Source organism: Sceloporus undulatus, chromosome 1 (genome assembly GCF_019175285.1).
Source record: "Sceloporus undulatus isolate JIND9_A2432 ecotype Alabama chromosome 1, SceUnd_v1.1, whole genome shotgun sequence".
Lineage (NCBI taxonomy): Eukaryota > Metazoa > Chordata > Lepidosauria > Squamata > Phrynosomatidae > Sceloporus > Sceloporus undulatus.
Genome location: NC_056522.1, coordinates 203995671 through 204010951, shown reverse-complemented (window position 1 = coordinate 204010951; position 15281 = coordinate 203995671). Strand labels below are relative to the sequence as shown.

The 15281-nt window shown below is 39.9% G+C and overlaps 1 protein-coding gene across 2 annotated transcripts in view; it reads left to right on the top strand.

The window, feature by feature from the left end:
- Positions 1 to 9024, top strand: part of LOC121932411 (RNA-binding protein 45-like) — a 72826-nt gene extending 63802 nt beyond the window's left edge. The window contains exons 9-11 of one of the 2 annotated variants that reach the window (XM_042471042.1): positions 720 to 871; positions 1297 to 1496; positions 6557 to 9024. In XM_042471042.1, coding sequence (XP_042326976.1) covers positions 720 to 871; positions 1297 to 1465 — 321 coding nt within the window. In that variant the 3' untranslated portion in view covers positions 1466 to 1496; positions 6557 to 9024. Of the gene's footprint in view, positions 1 to 719; positions 872 to 1296 lie in introns of both variants that reach the window. The other variant, XM_042471385.1, reaches the window with a different exon arrangement.
- The last annotated feature ends 6257 nt before the right edge of the window (positions 9025 to 15281 follow it).

Here is a 15281-nt window from a genome sequence, read left to right as displayed (position 1 = left end):
CCCCCCCTAAAACCACAGATCAGAAAATAAACAAGACTGTACCCTTTTTGTAGTCAAGAGAACATGATAGGGCAATTGGTGCTGCAGTTTTCTTTAGAAAGCTGGTATGAACAAGAAGATTATCTGCAGGAGGATCTTCAACCCATGCCCCTGTATCTTTAAGATTGAGAATGGTGTGTGTGTGTGTGTGTGTGTGTGTGTGTGTGTGTGTAGGGGGGAGAGAGACACACTTCACTTGGACTCCAAAGAGAGTTTGTCAAACAGTTTGTGCACTGGTGTACACTTGAGTCTATAGATGGGCAGAGAGCTCCAGGAGTCTAGTATAATATGACTTTTTGTGTGCCCAACAGAAGGACATTTTCTGTTTCCAGGTCTCAGAGACATCTCACTATTCTGGCTTATTCTTTGGGAACTACATTAACTCTGTAAAAATAATTCTCTAGTATCAAACATTTATTTGATTATTTTGCTTTTGTTGCCACCTTTGAGCCTTCAGACTGAGAGAGAATATAACTTCAAATCCAGAAATATTCAAAAGAAAAAACACTTAGGAATCCAGTTGAGAGTTCTAGAAACTGTGTTATATGCTAGATGTGGGAACAGCATTATCAGATTGATATCCAAGTACCCACACTGTTGATTGTCAGTCTATGGTTTAAAATGGACAGCACACAGGATTTAAAATGAGAGTTCTGATTGTGTTTCCCTTCCTTTCTTAGCAGTCCCGGATCCCTTCTCCATCTCTCCAAACAGACGCTGAACTTCCATCACGCAAAAGGAAAGCTCCCCCTGATTCTCCTGTACGGGAAAAGCTTTTCATTGTATTTGATCCCTGTCCTTTACCTCAAGATGTCTTGGACAATGTATTAAGGTGAGATATGATCAACTAAAAAACCAGACTTGTTAAGCAAGGTTGTCTGATTGAAATTGTAATAACTGTATTACAGAGAACTGTAATAATGTGAGTTTATTTGGAAGAGAGAGAAATGGGAGGTTGATTGGTTTGGGGGCATTTTATATGTTTAGACATGACAGAGGGTGCTGTTAATTGAATATGTTGACGTGTGTATCTCTGTTAGAGCCAGGAGGTTTTTGCCAGAATTAATGATAGTGAATTCTTGCTAATCTGAGAAGTCATCTTGATATCTTAAAAAGATTAACTTAAACTTTTGAATATTAGGTTTTTATGGACAGAACTGCCTATAATAGAAGATACTGGAAATCTGCAAGCATGTCTATTAAAGCAGCATATACTATTTCATATCTTACTATTGGTTCTCTGTTGTTTTGTTTCAGTCGGTTTGGAAATTTTATAAACAGTCACCTCATCCCTGGGGAAAATGTAGCTTATGCCAAATTTGCAGAGAGAACAAGTGCTAGTCATGCTATAGCTATGTTACATGGCAAGACTGTGAATGGTGTGAAGCTGAAGGTAATATTGGCTGACCTGCCCACAGGACTCTAATAGATGCCAAGCGGATGTTCTGACTAGACAGGTAAGTACTTAATCTTTGGTACTACTGCACTCCTAGATCCAGTTGTGTACTTCAGTGGTTTCAGAGCTTTCCTTTCTCCTTGTTCAAGGAACAGGATGCAGAAAAATGCCTGGCTTGAATTAGGTTTCTTCCCTTAGGGGCTTACAATCTAAAAACAGGCGCAAGGAAAATGAAGATAGAAGATAGAATTATTTAAATTACACTTCAGTGGTGTCACTAGGGATGTGTGGGGTGTGTGGGTCACACCAAGTAATACCTTGAGAGGGCGTGCATACCTTGCCTTAAGTGCACTTGTGGAGGCAGCCTTCAGGAGGCGCCTTCTCAGCTCATGCCTGCAGTGGAGCTGTGGGAGCAAAATGAGCAACTCTCCATCCTGCTGGGAAGAGGAGGTGGCAGAGGAGGAAGCACTTGGCCAGCCAGACCGGGTTGGCAGAGAGTGAATGGGCACTGATGCTGCATGAATGAGGGAGTGGAAGAAGAAGATGAGAAGGCGGCAAGCAATGCCACTGCCCAACCAGTCCTCCATGCCTTCTTGCTGCAAATTGCAGTGAAGTTCTCAGGCAGCAGAGATCCCACCTGGATACAGCACTGAGGTGGTGATTGGGTGCTGTGGTGCCGAAGATGCAGAGGAGGTAGAAGGAGAAGGAAGAGTGGATCTGGGTGCAAAGGCAATGGTGGCTCCTCGGCAGGAGGTTACACCATGAGTTATCACACTGGGTGACACCAATCCTAGTGACACCACTGATATAATTAGATGTATGGTACTACATGGTTGTTTTAAAATGCTTACTGAGAAAAATGGGTTATGAAGTGTGATTGGGAAAAAAAGAAAATTAGAAATGTGTTTTGCAGACAATAAGTGATAGTGCTGTTTCAGACAGTATAGAACTGATTATTTCAAAAGACATAAGGTGTGACAAAATAAAGAATACAGCAATAAGAGCATGTCGTTCTTTCACTAAAACAACCCTTACTTTGGAGACCAGTGTGGTTTAATGGCCAAACTGTCTCACACTGATGGAAGAGACTAGAAGCTAAAAATCCCCACTTAGGTATGGAGCTCCATGGAATAACTTGAGCCAGTGATTCGGTTTAAACTCCATCAGTGTTTTTCTATGAGAATAATGGTATCTTCAACATATTGAACTCCTAGGAGAAAAGGCAGCATTAAAATGTGTTTATATGGAAGTAGGTTCTATTATAATCTGTGGGGTTTAGGCTTGAGCAAATATGTATAACTTTGTTGCCAAAGATGAAGAAGTTGGTGATTTTGAGGAGAACCAGGATAAAATGGTTTGTTATCACAGTTTCTCCAGTTTGAATGACAAACAAGGAACTGTGGAGAGTTTAAAATTGAAACTAGACACTACAGCTCTGTTACTTGCCAAGGCACAATTTCATTGTAAACTCTGTTTTCCTGTTAAATCTGAATCAGGGATTTTTTATTTGCATGACATTTAAATCTCATTTTAATCCAAGCTATTTTTGTTTAAAAATAGTTTTTTAGAAGTAATGTTTAAAATATTTAAATGCTGTTTATTTTGATTCTTTAACGTCATATATGTTCATCCCTTCATGAAATACTTTTTTCTTCCCTTCATGAGAGACATTTTTGGGGAATGTCTCACCACATACTTTTTGAATACTTGGAGAAACCATTTGTGATATGCTTGAGTAAGGAACAAAATTATGTTAAAATGTATAAAATATTGGTAACTTATGCTAACATGGTTGCTGCTTCAATGCCAGCATCAATGTGTCTCCATTGTATAGACCTTATGATCAAGTCAACACAATTTGAACGTGCTCAGTTAATGGTTTCAGAGATATAGGTAAAGCTGACAATTCTTCTAAGGATTTCTGAAAAGAATCTTAAGCCCTTGCAACTTCCAGAAGCTGTGGAAAGCATAGCTCTGGAGATATAAACCCTTCAGTTGGAAGAAGTCAAGACATATTGCACTGCAATGATGCCTCTTGAAGAAGCACTGAGCATTCTTGCATGTGTTACCTTGAAGGAAGCTACAACTGAACTCCTTTTGGAAAGATGATACATCTTCAAGAGATCCTTTTTGCTGAACCAGAATGGGTTTGGGTGAATTCCAAGTTTCTTGTTTTGCCCACTGATGAACTGTTATCTCTCAACTGCATCAAATCAATAGAACCAAATCCCATTTTCTGAGAGAAAGCACTCTTTAGACATCTCTATATTTTAAATGTAATAAATGTATGGACCAGTTCCCACACCCAAGACGTATCTTGAAACAATTTATAAAATGCTAAAACAAAAATAACTTGTTTGCTTAGTCCCCCCTCCAAAGATAAATAAGGGGGGTTGCCTTTGCATTCCTCTGAGGCCAAAAGTGTGTGACTTGCCCAAGGTCACTCAGTTGGTTTCCATGGCTGAGTGGGAATTAGAACCTAGTTCTCCAGAGTCAAACCACTACACCATGCCTGCTATTGTACAGTCTCAATGATATAATCTGTCTTAGGATCTTATCCAAAAGAGAAGAAAGAAGAAATAATTCTATATAACATGTTCTTTACTGGACACCAAAGGAAAATCTGGACTGTAATTTTTTCAAAGAAATTCCTTTGCTTTGTTTGTTCTGTAACCTGAATACATAGTGATGCTATGTGAAAAGTTTGAAATAGACATCCTTTGTGCTAATAGTTGCCCTTTTTTCCACTGGTGTGTGGGTTCCACCTTAGAACCACACCCAAAGGTCATCCTGGAGGAATTCTACTATCCTCAAACAAACTGGAATGTATGGATTTGCCCTAATGTTAGAGTTCAATTTTCTAGTTCTATGTTTCTTAGAGCCACTGGGTGCAATTACCCTGCTAATTATACAGACAGTTTTTATGTTTTTACTGTCTATAGCAGTTTGTATTCCTCAAACCAAGAATGATCACTCATATACCGATCATTTGAACCCAGCTTTCATCATAGCTTGAAATGAATGTTTTTTAAAAAGCTGTTTTAGTCTCTCCAGTATTTCTTTTCTATATTAACTTCTAATAATCTGTGCTCACTATGTTTTAAAGCAGTTCCAAACAGTTACTGCTATTTTGATCACATATTATGCTACAAACCAAAAAATTGGACCAACACAAAGAAGAGAACAGAGCTACAATTGAATGGTGTTTTTTCCTCTCGTAGACATTGAATTGTAATCTGCATTTTGTGCTACTTACTATATTGATTATATACTATGCACTTTGAAGTACAAAGCAATACTAGAAGTACTATGTACTTGTGAAAGAGAAGGCTGTTGTTAAAATGGGAGACAGCAGTCCTCAGCTTCGGGAGTGTAGTGCAAGAGGAATTAAGGGATTCTTCCTCCCCTTAATTCCTATTCTGTTAGTTCTGCTTCCTGCTTTGGGAGCTGGAGGCTGCTGTTTCTCATTGACACAACAGCCTCCTGCTTTGAAATAACAAGGAGGAAGAATCCTTGGATTCCTTCTGTGCTGCACTCTTGACGCTGGAGGCTCATATCTCCCATTCAAACAACAGGCTTCTGCTTTGAGAGTAAAGAGGAGGAAGAATACCTGGATTCCTTCTGCACCCCACTCATGAAGCTGGAGTCTTTTGTATGAAATGGGAGGAGGAAGAAGTTATGTCTTAGGTATTGCCATTACATTCAGTGATATATGGAATTATTAAAGTGTAACATTAATACAAAAAACATTACTAAGGATTCTGTATGGTCTCATAGGGAGGAGGTCAATGGGAGGGGGTGACACAATGAGTTATCACACCAGGTGACACCAATCCTATTGACAATCCTAGGATAGTCTGGGCAAGAGGCCTCTTGGTCGCTGCTCAGTCTCCTGCTCAGTTGCAGTGCCCAAGGTGACCAGGTGCAAAGGCAGAAGCTTCTCCCTGGCAAGGAATGGCTCTCAATCCTTCTTCATTGGGGTGAAGGGCACAGCCAGTGTGTGTGTAGGGGGTTTACATGGGGCACATGTTCTGGACTGGAGACTGGCCTGGTGAAATTTTAACCACTGGAACTGTTCCAAATCAAAGGACTTTTTCCAAGAATTGAGCCCAGATACTCCTCCCCTTCTTTCTCCAGAGACATGCCTTCCCCACACAGCTTCAAGTCCCCCCACCCAGCATTGTTTCTTCTGCTGCCTCTTCCCTTGGCCTATCTGACAAAAGAAAGCAAAAGTGGCTATGTAACTCTAACCTGCCAAGCTTAAGCAGGGTCCTAAATTTGAAAGCTCCTTTCTGCCGCTACTGACTCCAGTCAGTCTGTTCCAGATTGGTGCCACTCCAAGCCACAAAAGTGATGACCTGCACCCAAGCCTAATGAGAATTTCCCAACTGCCACTACTAGCGAAAGCTACAGCTAAGGGAGTGAGCTTGTGTGGGGAGTGAAGAGCAAGAGACACCACCACACAAAGCGATCAGCAGAGCTGTGTGGTGGTTTTAAGGGACCCTGAAAAATGTCAAGGCAATCCTCATTCCCAGCATGGCCATAAAGGCCACTGGTTCCCTTTATCTTTTTTGTGCACCAATACTTTGACTGGAAGCTCCCCTGCCACCACTTCCCCCCTCACTGCCCTCCTGGATCTTTCCACTGCATACCACCCACTTTGGGAAATACTGTGTTAGACTGTGAGCCTACTGGCAGAGGTTGTTCATTGAAAACTTGAGCACTTTAAATGGTTTAATCATCCTCAAGTACAGTACTTAAATACTGGAATTTAGCTCATATTTCTTGTAACTGGTATGCATACTACTACATATTTTCTTACATTTTTTCCCAGTTGTTGCATTTATTAACACGTGTTCTTGTTCATTTGTTTAGATATGATAATATGTTTCTCCTCACTGTAGATGTATATTGATATTTCTAAAACCATTCAGTATTGTGTATTATTTTTTTTACAGAACAGTCAGTACTGTTCAGGATTTTGTACTTTTTCCTTTGTATAAGAAAGAATGCTATCAGGGCCAGTCAGTATTTTATGTTGTTTTCTTTTCCTTTTCTTTTTTAAACACTGGTTTTAATTTTATTAAACAATCAAAATATAAAACTGCTATTTTTCTGCAGAACAGAGAACACCCAACAGAACAGATGTGTCTGCTGAAGACTGAAATGACTTTTTCAGTATATCGAGCTGAGAAGTCTAGATTTGTGAAACTCCTTATTCATAATTGAACTTTTAGGTATAACGTTTACTGTAAATAATCTACTATTTTTCACTCTATAATAACTGGTGGTCTGACTTTTGTTGAAAATTATGACAAAAATTAAAATGTAACTGGAAGTATTAATGGTTTTGTTTGTAGTTCAGATGGCCATCTTGAATAAAGATAGAGGCAGATTTCTTATGATATTCCAGATAAGGAGCACAGTGCTTAAAACCATTGCCTCCATGTGGCAAGCCTCTGACATGTTTAAATGTCTCTAAAAAGATATATTGCTATACATTATGGCAATAAGAACCATTCAGTTGTTCAAATGAGCTTATAGAATGATACACAACTGTTAGACCACATTTCTCTGCATTGCATTGTTTCAAAAGGCTAGTTTGTTCAAATTAGGAAAAGACAATGACTGTAAAGAATTGATTCACATGTTTATAAAGCAGATTTAACCATCTTTTATTAAAGACAAGGAAGTGCAGGTGAGTATTTAATGGGAATTGCAGGCCAACAGCATATAGAACCCCTGTTCTAGAACCAGGAAGTGAAGAAATTTCAGTGTTGCTGACTTACTCTGAGAGCGCACACTTTAGAAATGGCACCTTCCCATTAGCTCCTGATTGCCACAGAAATAGTCCAGCCCAGAATGTTCTCATATTTTGTGTAGGGTTTTTTTTGTCCTCTTGAACCACACTCGCCACTCTATTTTCCTTTTCGTCTTCCTTTCGGTTCTGTGTTTGTTTGTTTTGTTTGTTTGTTTATTTAACCTTTTGGCTCTTTTCCAAGTTGCCTTGGTCTTATGGTGTAATAACTGTTCTTTAAGAAATGGCTGATTTTGGAAGCAAACTTCCTCAGCTGACATCTGTGATTGTAGCTTGTTTTAATTAAAGGATGGGTTTCTGTAATAGAGAAGCTCAGCCGTCATGTATCTTCCCTTGTTACTGACATGCTAAAGCATCAGTTTTGGTCTGAGAGTATGCAGTAATCAAAAAGACACACATCCAAAAAACCTATGGGCTATCAGTTTGAAGAGATCCTTAGAGTAGGCGAGGTCTAGAACTAAGTTATTTATCTGGCCTCTGCTGACTGAAAGGAGATTTCACCATGCAATGCCAGATACATAAAAATTCCTTCCTGACTACCAAGTTACCACTCTGTCTAGAAAATTCACAAATAATTCTGCCACAAACTGAATCCAGCCCTTGTACCATTTGTGCCTTCTTCTTCTTCTTCTTCTTCTTCTTCTTCTTCTTCTTCTTCTTTATTTTGAGGTCAGTCACTGCCATTGTATTTAGGTACCCACTCCTGTGGCTGCTTTTCACCTCTTCTTCCTCCATCTTCATAACCACCACTACTGAAGAAACACCCAGAGGGCTTGCTCATCAGCTAATATTTTTCCTTTTGGATAGGAGTAGCTATCATGTCCAATACAGCTACAATCCAGGAGATAAACAATTGCTCAGACCCAGAGGATAGCCATGTAATAGATGCTGTAGTGGAGCCAGTCTGAACAGGCTCCTTCCCTCAGGCCCTGAGTGGTGAGTGGTGGCAGGTAAAATGAGTAGTGGCAGCAAAAATGGGTCATGTGTTTGGCAGTTGCATGTGCAGCCTCTCCTAGATGGGATTGCACTACATCTAAAAATGTGTGCAAGCACTGGGGATAAATCTTGAACCACCATGTTTATTTGAGGCTCAGTTTGCCTCAGTGGCTAAGAGGGGCCATTATCACTGCATCTAATTCAACCAGCTACAACAATGTCTGGGCAGGGATAGCCTGGCTACATTGGTTTATTTTCTGCTAACCTCCAAGTTAAATTACTGCAATGTGTTAATATGTGGACCTTCCCATGAAGATGACCAGGATGCTTCAGCAAATGCAGAAACAACAGCCAGGATTCTAATCAGGATTGCAAGGAAGAATCAAGTATCTACAGGAGCAGCTCACTTAGCAGTCTGCCAGTGACTTAAGATCATCGGGGCAGCTCCTCTCCAAGAACTTTGGCTACATTACACATGAATAAAGAAGAGCATCTTCTCAGTTGTGGCACATACCATAGACTGTACTTCCAAAGAGATGCAACTGGCAACAACGCTCATTTATTTGGGACCCACTTGCAATATTTCTGTTTGCCAAGGGAAAATTTAAGCCAAGAGTGAGGATGTGCTATGACTAGTAGGGAAACATACTTCATGACTAAGAAGAAATAAAAAGACAGTAGAAACAATTGGCTGCTTCAGTGTTTTTATTACTTTTCTTGTTTTGATGACCTATTCTGTAGTTGTTGTTGAATTATATTCCAATGTATTAACTCTGCTCTCTACTGCCTGTATCATTGGTAAACCTCTTTCAAACAAATAAAGTTCTTTAGTTGAGTGCTGCCTAGTTTCCTGCTTGGGCACGAAAGCCATTGTATTCTTATTAGACTATTAAATGAATGGCCTCTCTTCCATGTGCTAGTTCTGACTGAACAATTCAAAATTGCATTTATTATATGATGTTGCATTTGGGAGCTCTGTTACAAAATAATGAAGATTCATGAAAATACATCTTTTCCCCCCTTCACAGAAGCAATACTCTGCATTGTCAATGCCAGTTTAGGCTGCTTGAACACTGCAAAATTTGTGCAGTTCAACACTGTCTTTAACTGTCTATTTTATTTAAACCTGGGATTTATCATTTTTTGTGGGCTGGTGGGGGCTCATTGCTAGCATAAATAAAAACAGTTGTCCAAGCAGTTAGTTTGTCAAAAGCTGTAGACGTGTGGTACCTATTGCAACCATTCATTCCACAAATTCATGCACAGCCCTGTCAGTGTTTACTGACAGGAGAGCTCAACTGTTGTGCAGGGGTGAACATAGTGCACTCAAGCAGCTGTGGACCTGTGGGAACTAGTGCAATGTTGCTCATACTTGGAAGTGTATAGGACCTTAGTCATAGATATAGCTTAGCCCTTTGTTGTTAACTTGAGTCCTGGCCAGAAGAACAGAGTATAAATTGAATAATGAATCAGTATTGCAGACTACACTTATCCCTCCATATTTGCGGCTTTGATTATTCACAAATTTGATTACTATGTTCTCTCTAGAAATACCTAGGCCCTCCAGTACAACTCTATAGTCAATTTTAACTAAAAGTTGTACTGAAAGACCTAGAGATTCCTAGAGAGAATACTCTACTAGGCCTTTGTAGCTCCTCCAGAGCAACTCTATAGTCAGTGTCTGTTGGACGTTGACCACAGAGTTTCACTGGGGGACTTAGAGATTCCTAGAGATGTGTCCTCTCAGGTAAAAACATGGTGTTTTTGTTATTTGCGGTTTTTCCATATTCACAGGGGTCTTGTGCCCCTAACCCTAGTGAATATGGAGGGACAAGTGTAGTTGTTTTCATGACCTTGAGGTCACTTCTTATTGGTGGTCAATTAATCCCACCCCAAGTTAAAAGTGAGAGAAGGGGGCTCTATCTGTGCATACAGTGTACTTATTTGCCATTATTATTATTATTATTATTATTATTATTATTATTAAGCTTTATATAGTGCTGTACATATAATTAAAATAGCTAAAATAAATCTGCCTATGGTGTACATTCTACACAAATAATTGAATAATGCATATTAATTCATGTTAACATTTAATAAATTAGGGGAGTCAATTTAAAATAACATCAGATAACAATCATGCAATGCCTGGGAACGCTTCCCTGAACAGTATAGTCTTCAACTCAGTTTTGAAGCATCTCCTAAAGTGGAACTGCTTGAAGAACTATTTTGATACTACCATTGAAATTCCAAAACGTTTCAGCCTATTTCAGAAATATTATTGGGGTGGGGAGTGGCTCAGCCTTTTAAAAACCATATTTAGAGTTTTTGCTTTTGAAAAAATTAAAGTAATGTGTTATTATTGAATGACATGTTACTCCTGAAAAACAGGGACTAACAAATATTGCTTTCTTAAAAAAAATTCAATTTCAAGCTGTGTTCGAACAGGACCTAAAGAATTACTTGTTTATCTTTGATGATACTGTGAGTTTGGGTGCCATTGTATGGTTTTATTAATTTTGTTTTTGTCTTTTCAAATAAATGCTTTAAATTTTGTATACTGCTTTGGGAGTGCTTATTGTGAAAGGCAGTTCATACACCTTTTAAATAATATTGGACTGCCATGGCCTTTTCCCACCCAACTCCAGTTTCCAAATATCACTCTTCACAAACCACTTCAGTCCACTGGGCATCTAGTAACAATTGCCACTCCAAACCAGAGAAGGGAATTGTGTGGCAGAACAGTTGCCCAATTGCAAGCATGAATGGTGCATTGTTATAAAACTGGGGGATTTGTAGTTTTGCGAGATAATCTACAAGCTCTGGTGCCTGAATAATCTACAGATCCCAGGATTCTATAGCATTGAACCATGGCAGTTAAAGTGGGGTCAAACTGCATTAATTCTGCAGTGTGGAAATAGCCTCAGTATCTTTGATCAGAATGGGTATTCATTACTGCTGCAACAACTTCACCCAACTAAAAGGACAATACCCTGGAAAGCAGAGTTGTTACCTAACATGAGTTAGTCCCACTGAACTCAAAGGACAGCTTTGTGGCTGTTAACTGCCCTTGACCCATGGCAACCCTGTTGATGAGACATCTCCAAGACCCGTGTCCTCATCTGCTCTGCTCAGGTCCTGCAGGCCCATGGCCTCTAACCGTCTGACGTGAGTTTTCCTAACTTTGCTAGCATCATTGCCTTTTCCAATGATTCGTGCCTCCTCATGATGTTGGACAAAAGTACAATAGTCTCAATTTAGTTATCCTGGCTTCCAGAAAGATTTCAGGTTTGATCTGTTCCAGGGTCCATCTGCATATCTGTTCACAGTATCCTCAGAACTCTTCTCCAGCACCATACCTCAAATGAATTGATTTTCTTTCTACTGGCTTTCTTCACGGTCCAACTTTCACATCTATACATGATGATGGGGACTATGAAGGCTTTGGATGATCCTCGCTTTTGTATTCAGAGCTATATCTTTGCATTTTGGGATCTTGTCCAGTTCTGTCATAGCTGTCCTTCCCAATCCTAGCCTTCTTCTAATCTCTTGACTGCAGTCTCCATTCTGATCAGTATTTAATCTAAGATAGGGGAAAGAAAATTTTGACAGAAATAGGTCCAGAAACCTGAATACAAATGTATAACAATTTGTGTACAGGGATAAGGAGAACTACTATAATAATCAATACAATGAAATGAAAACTAACAACAAAAAAGAAAGAACAAGAACTATTCAGTAAAATCCAAGAAATCAAGGGAAAATTTAAGCCAAGAGTGAGGATGTTCTATGACCAGTAGGGAAACATATTTCATTACTAAGAAGAAATAAAAAGACCGTAGAAACAATACATGGAAGAATTATATGATAGGGACAAATTAATGATATATTCATTTAAATAAGAACCATATGAGGATGTACCTCAAATTTTAAAGTGAAGTGAGAGCTGCACTCACAGCACTTGAGAGAAATAAATCACCAAGAACTGATGGTATATCAACAGAGCTGCTCCAAGCTACAGAGACAGAATCTAGTCTAGTTTTAACTAAAATATGTCAACAAATTTGGAAAACAAAACAATGGCATACAAACTGGAAATGCTCAGTACATAGTCCAGTCTCAAAGAAAGAAGGCACGAGGAACTGCAGCAGTCACAGAATCGCTGAATTAATTTTTCATGCAAGCAAGGTGATGCTTAAAATTCTGCAACAAAGACTCTCTCAGTATATAGAGCTGCCAGATATTCAAACGGGGTTCAGAATGAGAAGAGGCACTAGGGATCATATAGCAAAAATATGCAGGATAATGTAACGTACTAAGAAGTTTCAAAAGATCAGTGTGTTATTTATAGACTGTAGCAAAACATTTACAGTTGGCTCTCTTCTGTGGTTTTGCCATCTGTGGATTGGAGGCTCCGTGGATGGTCCTGCCCTGTTCTCCTCAATAGTGGTGCAGGAAGGAATATCAACCACCTAAGACATGCAGCAGAACCATAGTACTAGCAGTAAACCTCATAGACCTGGAACACCTACTAAGAAGATCAAAGAAGAAAGTGCAAAGGCAGGCTTAATGTTGAACCTAAAGGAAACAAAAATAATAACCACCGAGGATCTTCACAAGTTCAACCTAGACAAGGAAGAAATAGCAATAGTTACAGAATTCCCATACTTGGGATCAAACATTGATAGAAATGGGGACTGCAGTCAGGAAATTGGAAGAAGATTAAGAATGGGGAGGGTGGCTATGAAAGAACTAGAAAAAAATTCTAAAACACAAAGATATACAACTGAGCACAAACATTAGAATCATACAAGCCATTGTATTCCCTATTACAGTGCGCCCTTTGTTTACATGGGGGATCCGTTCTGGACTCCTCCACAGAAAACATAACGCGTATGCTCAAGCCCCATTTAAATGAATGGGGCTCATGCATGCGGCGGTGCGATGGCACGCATGCCATGGGTACTTGCCCCATTCATCTCTATGGGATGCGCCACCCCTTCCTCCCTTCTGAAAGCTGCGTAAAGTGCACCCACGTATGACGCGGGCGCACTGTACCATACTTGGGCTCAATCATCAACCAGAGTGGAGACTGCAGCCAAGAAATCAGAAGAATAGGATGTGGAAGGGCAGCTATGAAGGAACTAGACAAGATCCTGAAGTGTAAAGATATATCATTAAATACTAAAGTTAGGATTGTCCTTGCCATCGTATGAGATGTGGTGATGGAGATTAGTATTGAGAATACTGTGAACCACTAAAAAGTGGGTGGGTCTTATAGAAGATCAGGCTTGAACTTTCCTTGGAACCAAATGTGACTAAACTGAGGTTGTAATTTGGCCATATCAGAAGAAAAGACTCATTGGAAGAGACTGTAATGCTTGGCAAAATGGAGCACAATAGGAAGAGAGGAAGATCACAGTCCAGATGGATAGACTCTGACCATGGGGCTGAGCAAGGCAGTTGAGGATAGGGTGACTTGGAGGTCTCTTATTCATAGGGTCACCATGGGTCAAAGTCAACTTGAAGGCAATTAACAACAAAAATGGGAACTCTTTGACTATTTCAATTCTCTTGTTATCTAGGATGAATTCTTGTAGATCTTCCATGGACATCTTTTTTCACATATCTTGGCACCTTTCTCCTTAACCTTCTTAAACCTCCTTAATTTGGGGGGGGGCAGGCGGGGGCGGGCACAGATTCACTATATATTCCAATCCCCAAGAAATGAGACACCAGGAATTGCAGCAATCACAGAATCACTGCTTTAATTTTTCATGCAAGTAAGTTGATGCTCAAAATTCTGCAGCAAAGACTCTCCAAATATGGAGCAAGAACTGTCAAAGGTACAAGCTGGATTCAAGAAAGGAAGAGGCACTGGGGATCACAATGCAAGCAAACAGTGGATAGTGCAGCGCAACAAAGAATTCCAGAAGAACTTCTGCATGTGCTTCACTGACTATAGCAAAGCCTTTGACTTCGTAGATCACAAAAAGCTATGGCTTCCTCTTAGAGGAAAGGGAGTGCCACAATACCCGATTGTCCAGATGCAAAACTTGTACTCAGGACAAGAGGCTGCTGTTAAAACAGAATATGGAGAAACAGAATGGTTCCTAATTGGCAAAGATTTAAGGCAAGGTTGCATACTATCACCCTGTTTATTCACCCTATTTGCAAAAAAACACTGTATGCAGAGCAGGCTTAAATTCAGAGACAGGAGTGAAGATAGAATAAACATTATCAACAGATGACAATACTACTAGCAGAAACCAACAAGGACCTTGAACAACTACTGAAAAGGATTAAGGAATAAAGTGCCATACTTTACATGACTTACCATACCTTGAATCAAATATTGACCAGAGCAGAGACTAGTCAAGATATCAGAAGACTAGGACTGAGAAGGGTAGCTATGAAAGAACTAGCCAAGATCCTAACATGCTAAGATAAAACTGAACACTAAAGCAGTCCTGGTGGCACAGTGGTTAAATGCCGGTACTGCAGCCACAATGTTGTGAATTTGATCCCAGGGCTCCAATGTTTACTCAGCCTTTCAGTGGTCGGTAAAATGAGTACCCAGCTTTTTTTTGGGGGGGGGGGCAATTGGCTTACAGTTTGTAAACTGCTTAGAGAGTGCTGAGTTCACTGATAAGCAGTATACAAATATAAATGTTATATTGCTATAAAGTGGGGATTGTGCAAGGCATCGTATTTCTCATCACCCTGTATGGATGTGGGAAGTGGATAGTGAAGAAAGCCAGGGAGAAAAAGAAGAAGATCAGCTGATTGGAGATGTGGTGCTGGAGAAGAGTGCTGAAGATACCGTGGTCAGCCAAAAAGAGAAACAAACAGGTCCTTGAACAGAATGAGCCAGAATGACTAAATTGAAGTTGTTGTACTTTGGCCACATCATGAAGAAAAATGAATAGTTAGGAAAGATAGTGATGCTAGGTTGAAGGTTGAGAGCAGCAGGAGAAAGAGAGGGAGACCGCACGCCACATGGTTGGACCCAGTCAGGGAGGCCATTGCCCTGAGCAGACCACTGGAGGAGTCAGGGTTATAGAATCATAGAGTTGGAAGAGACCCCAAGCA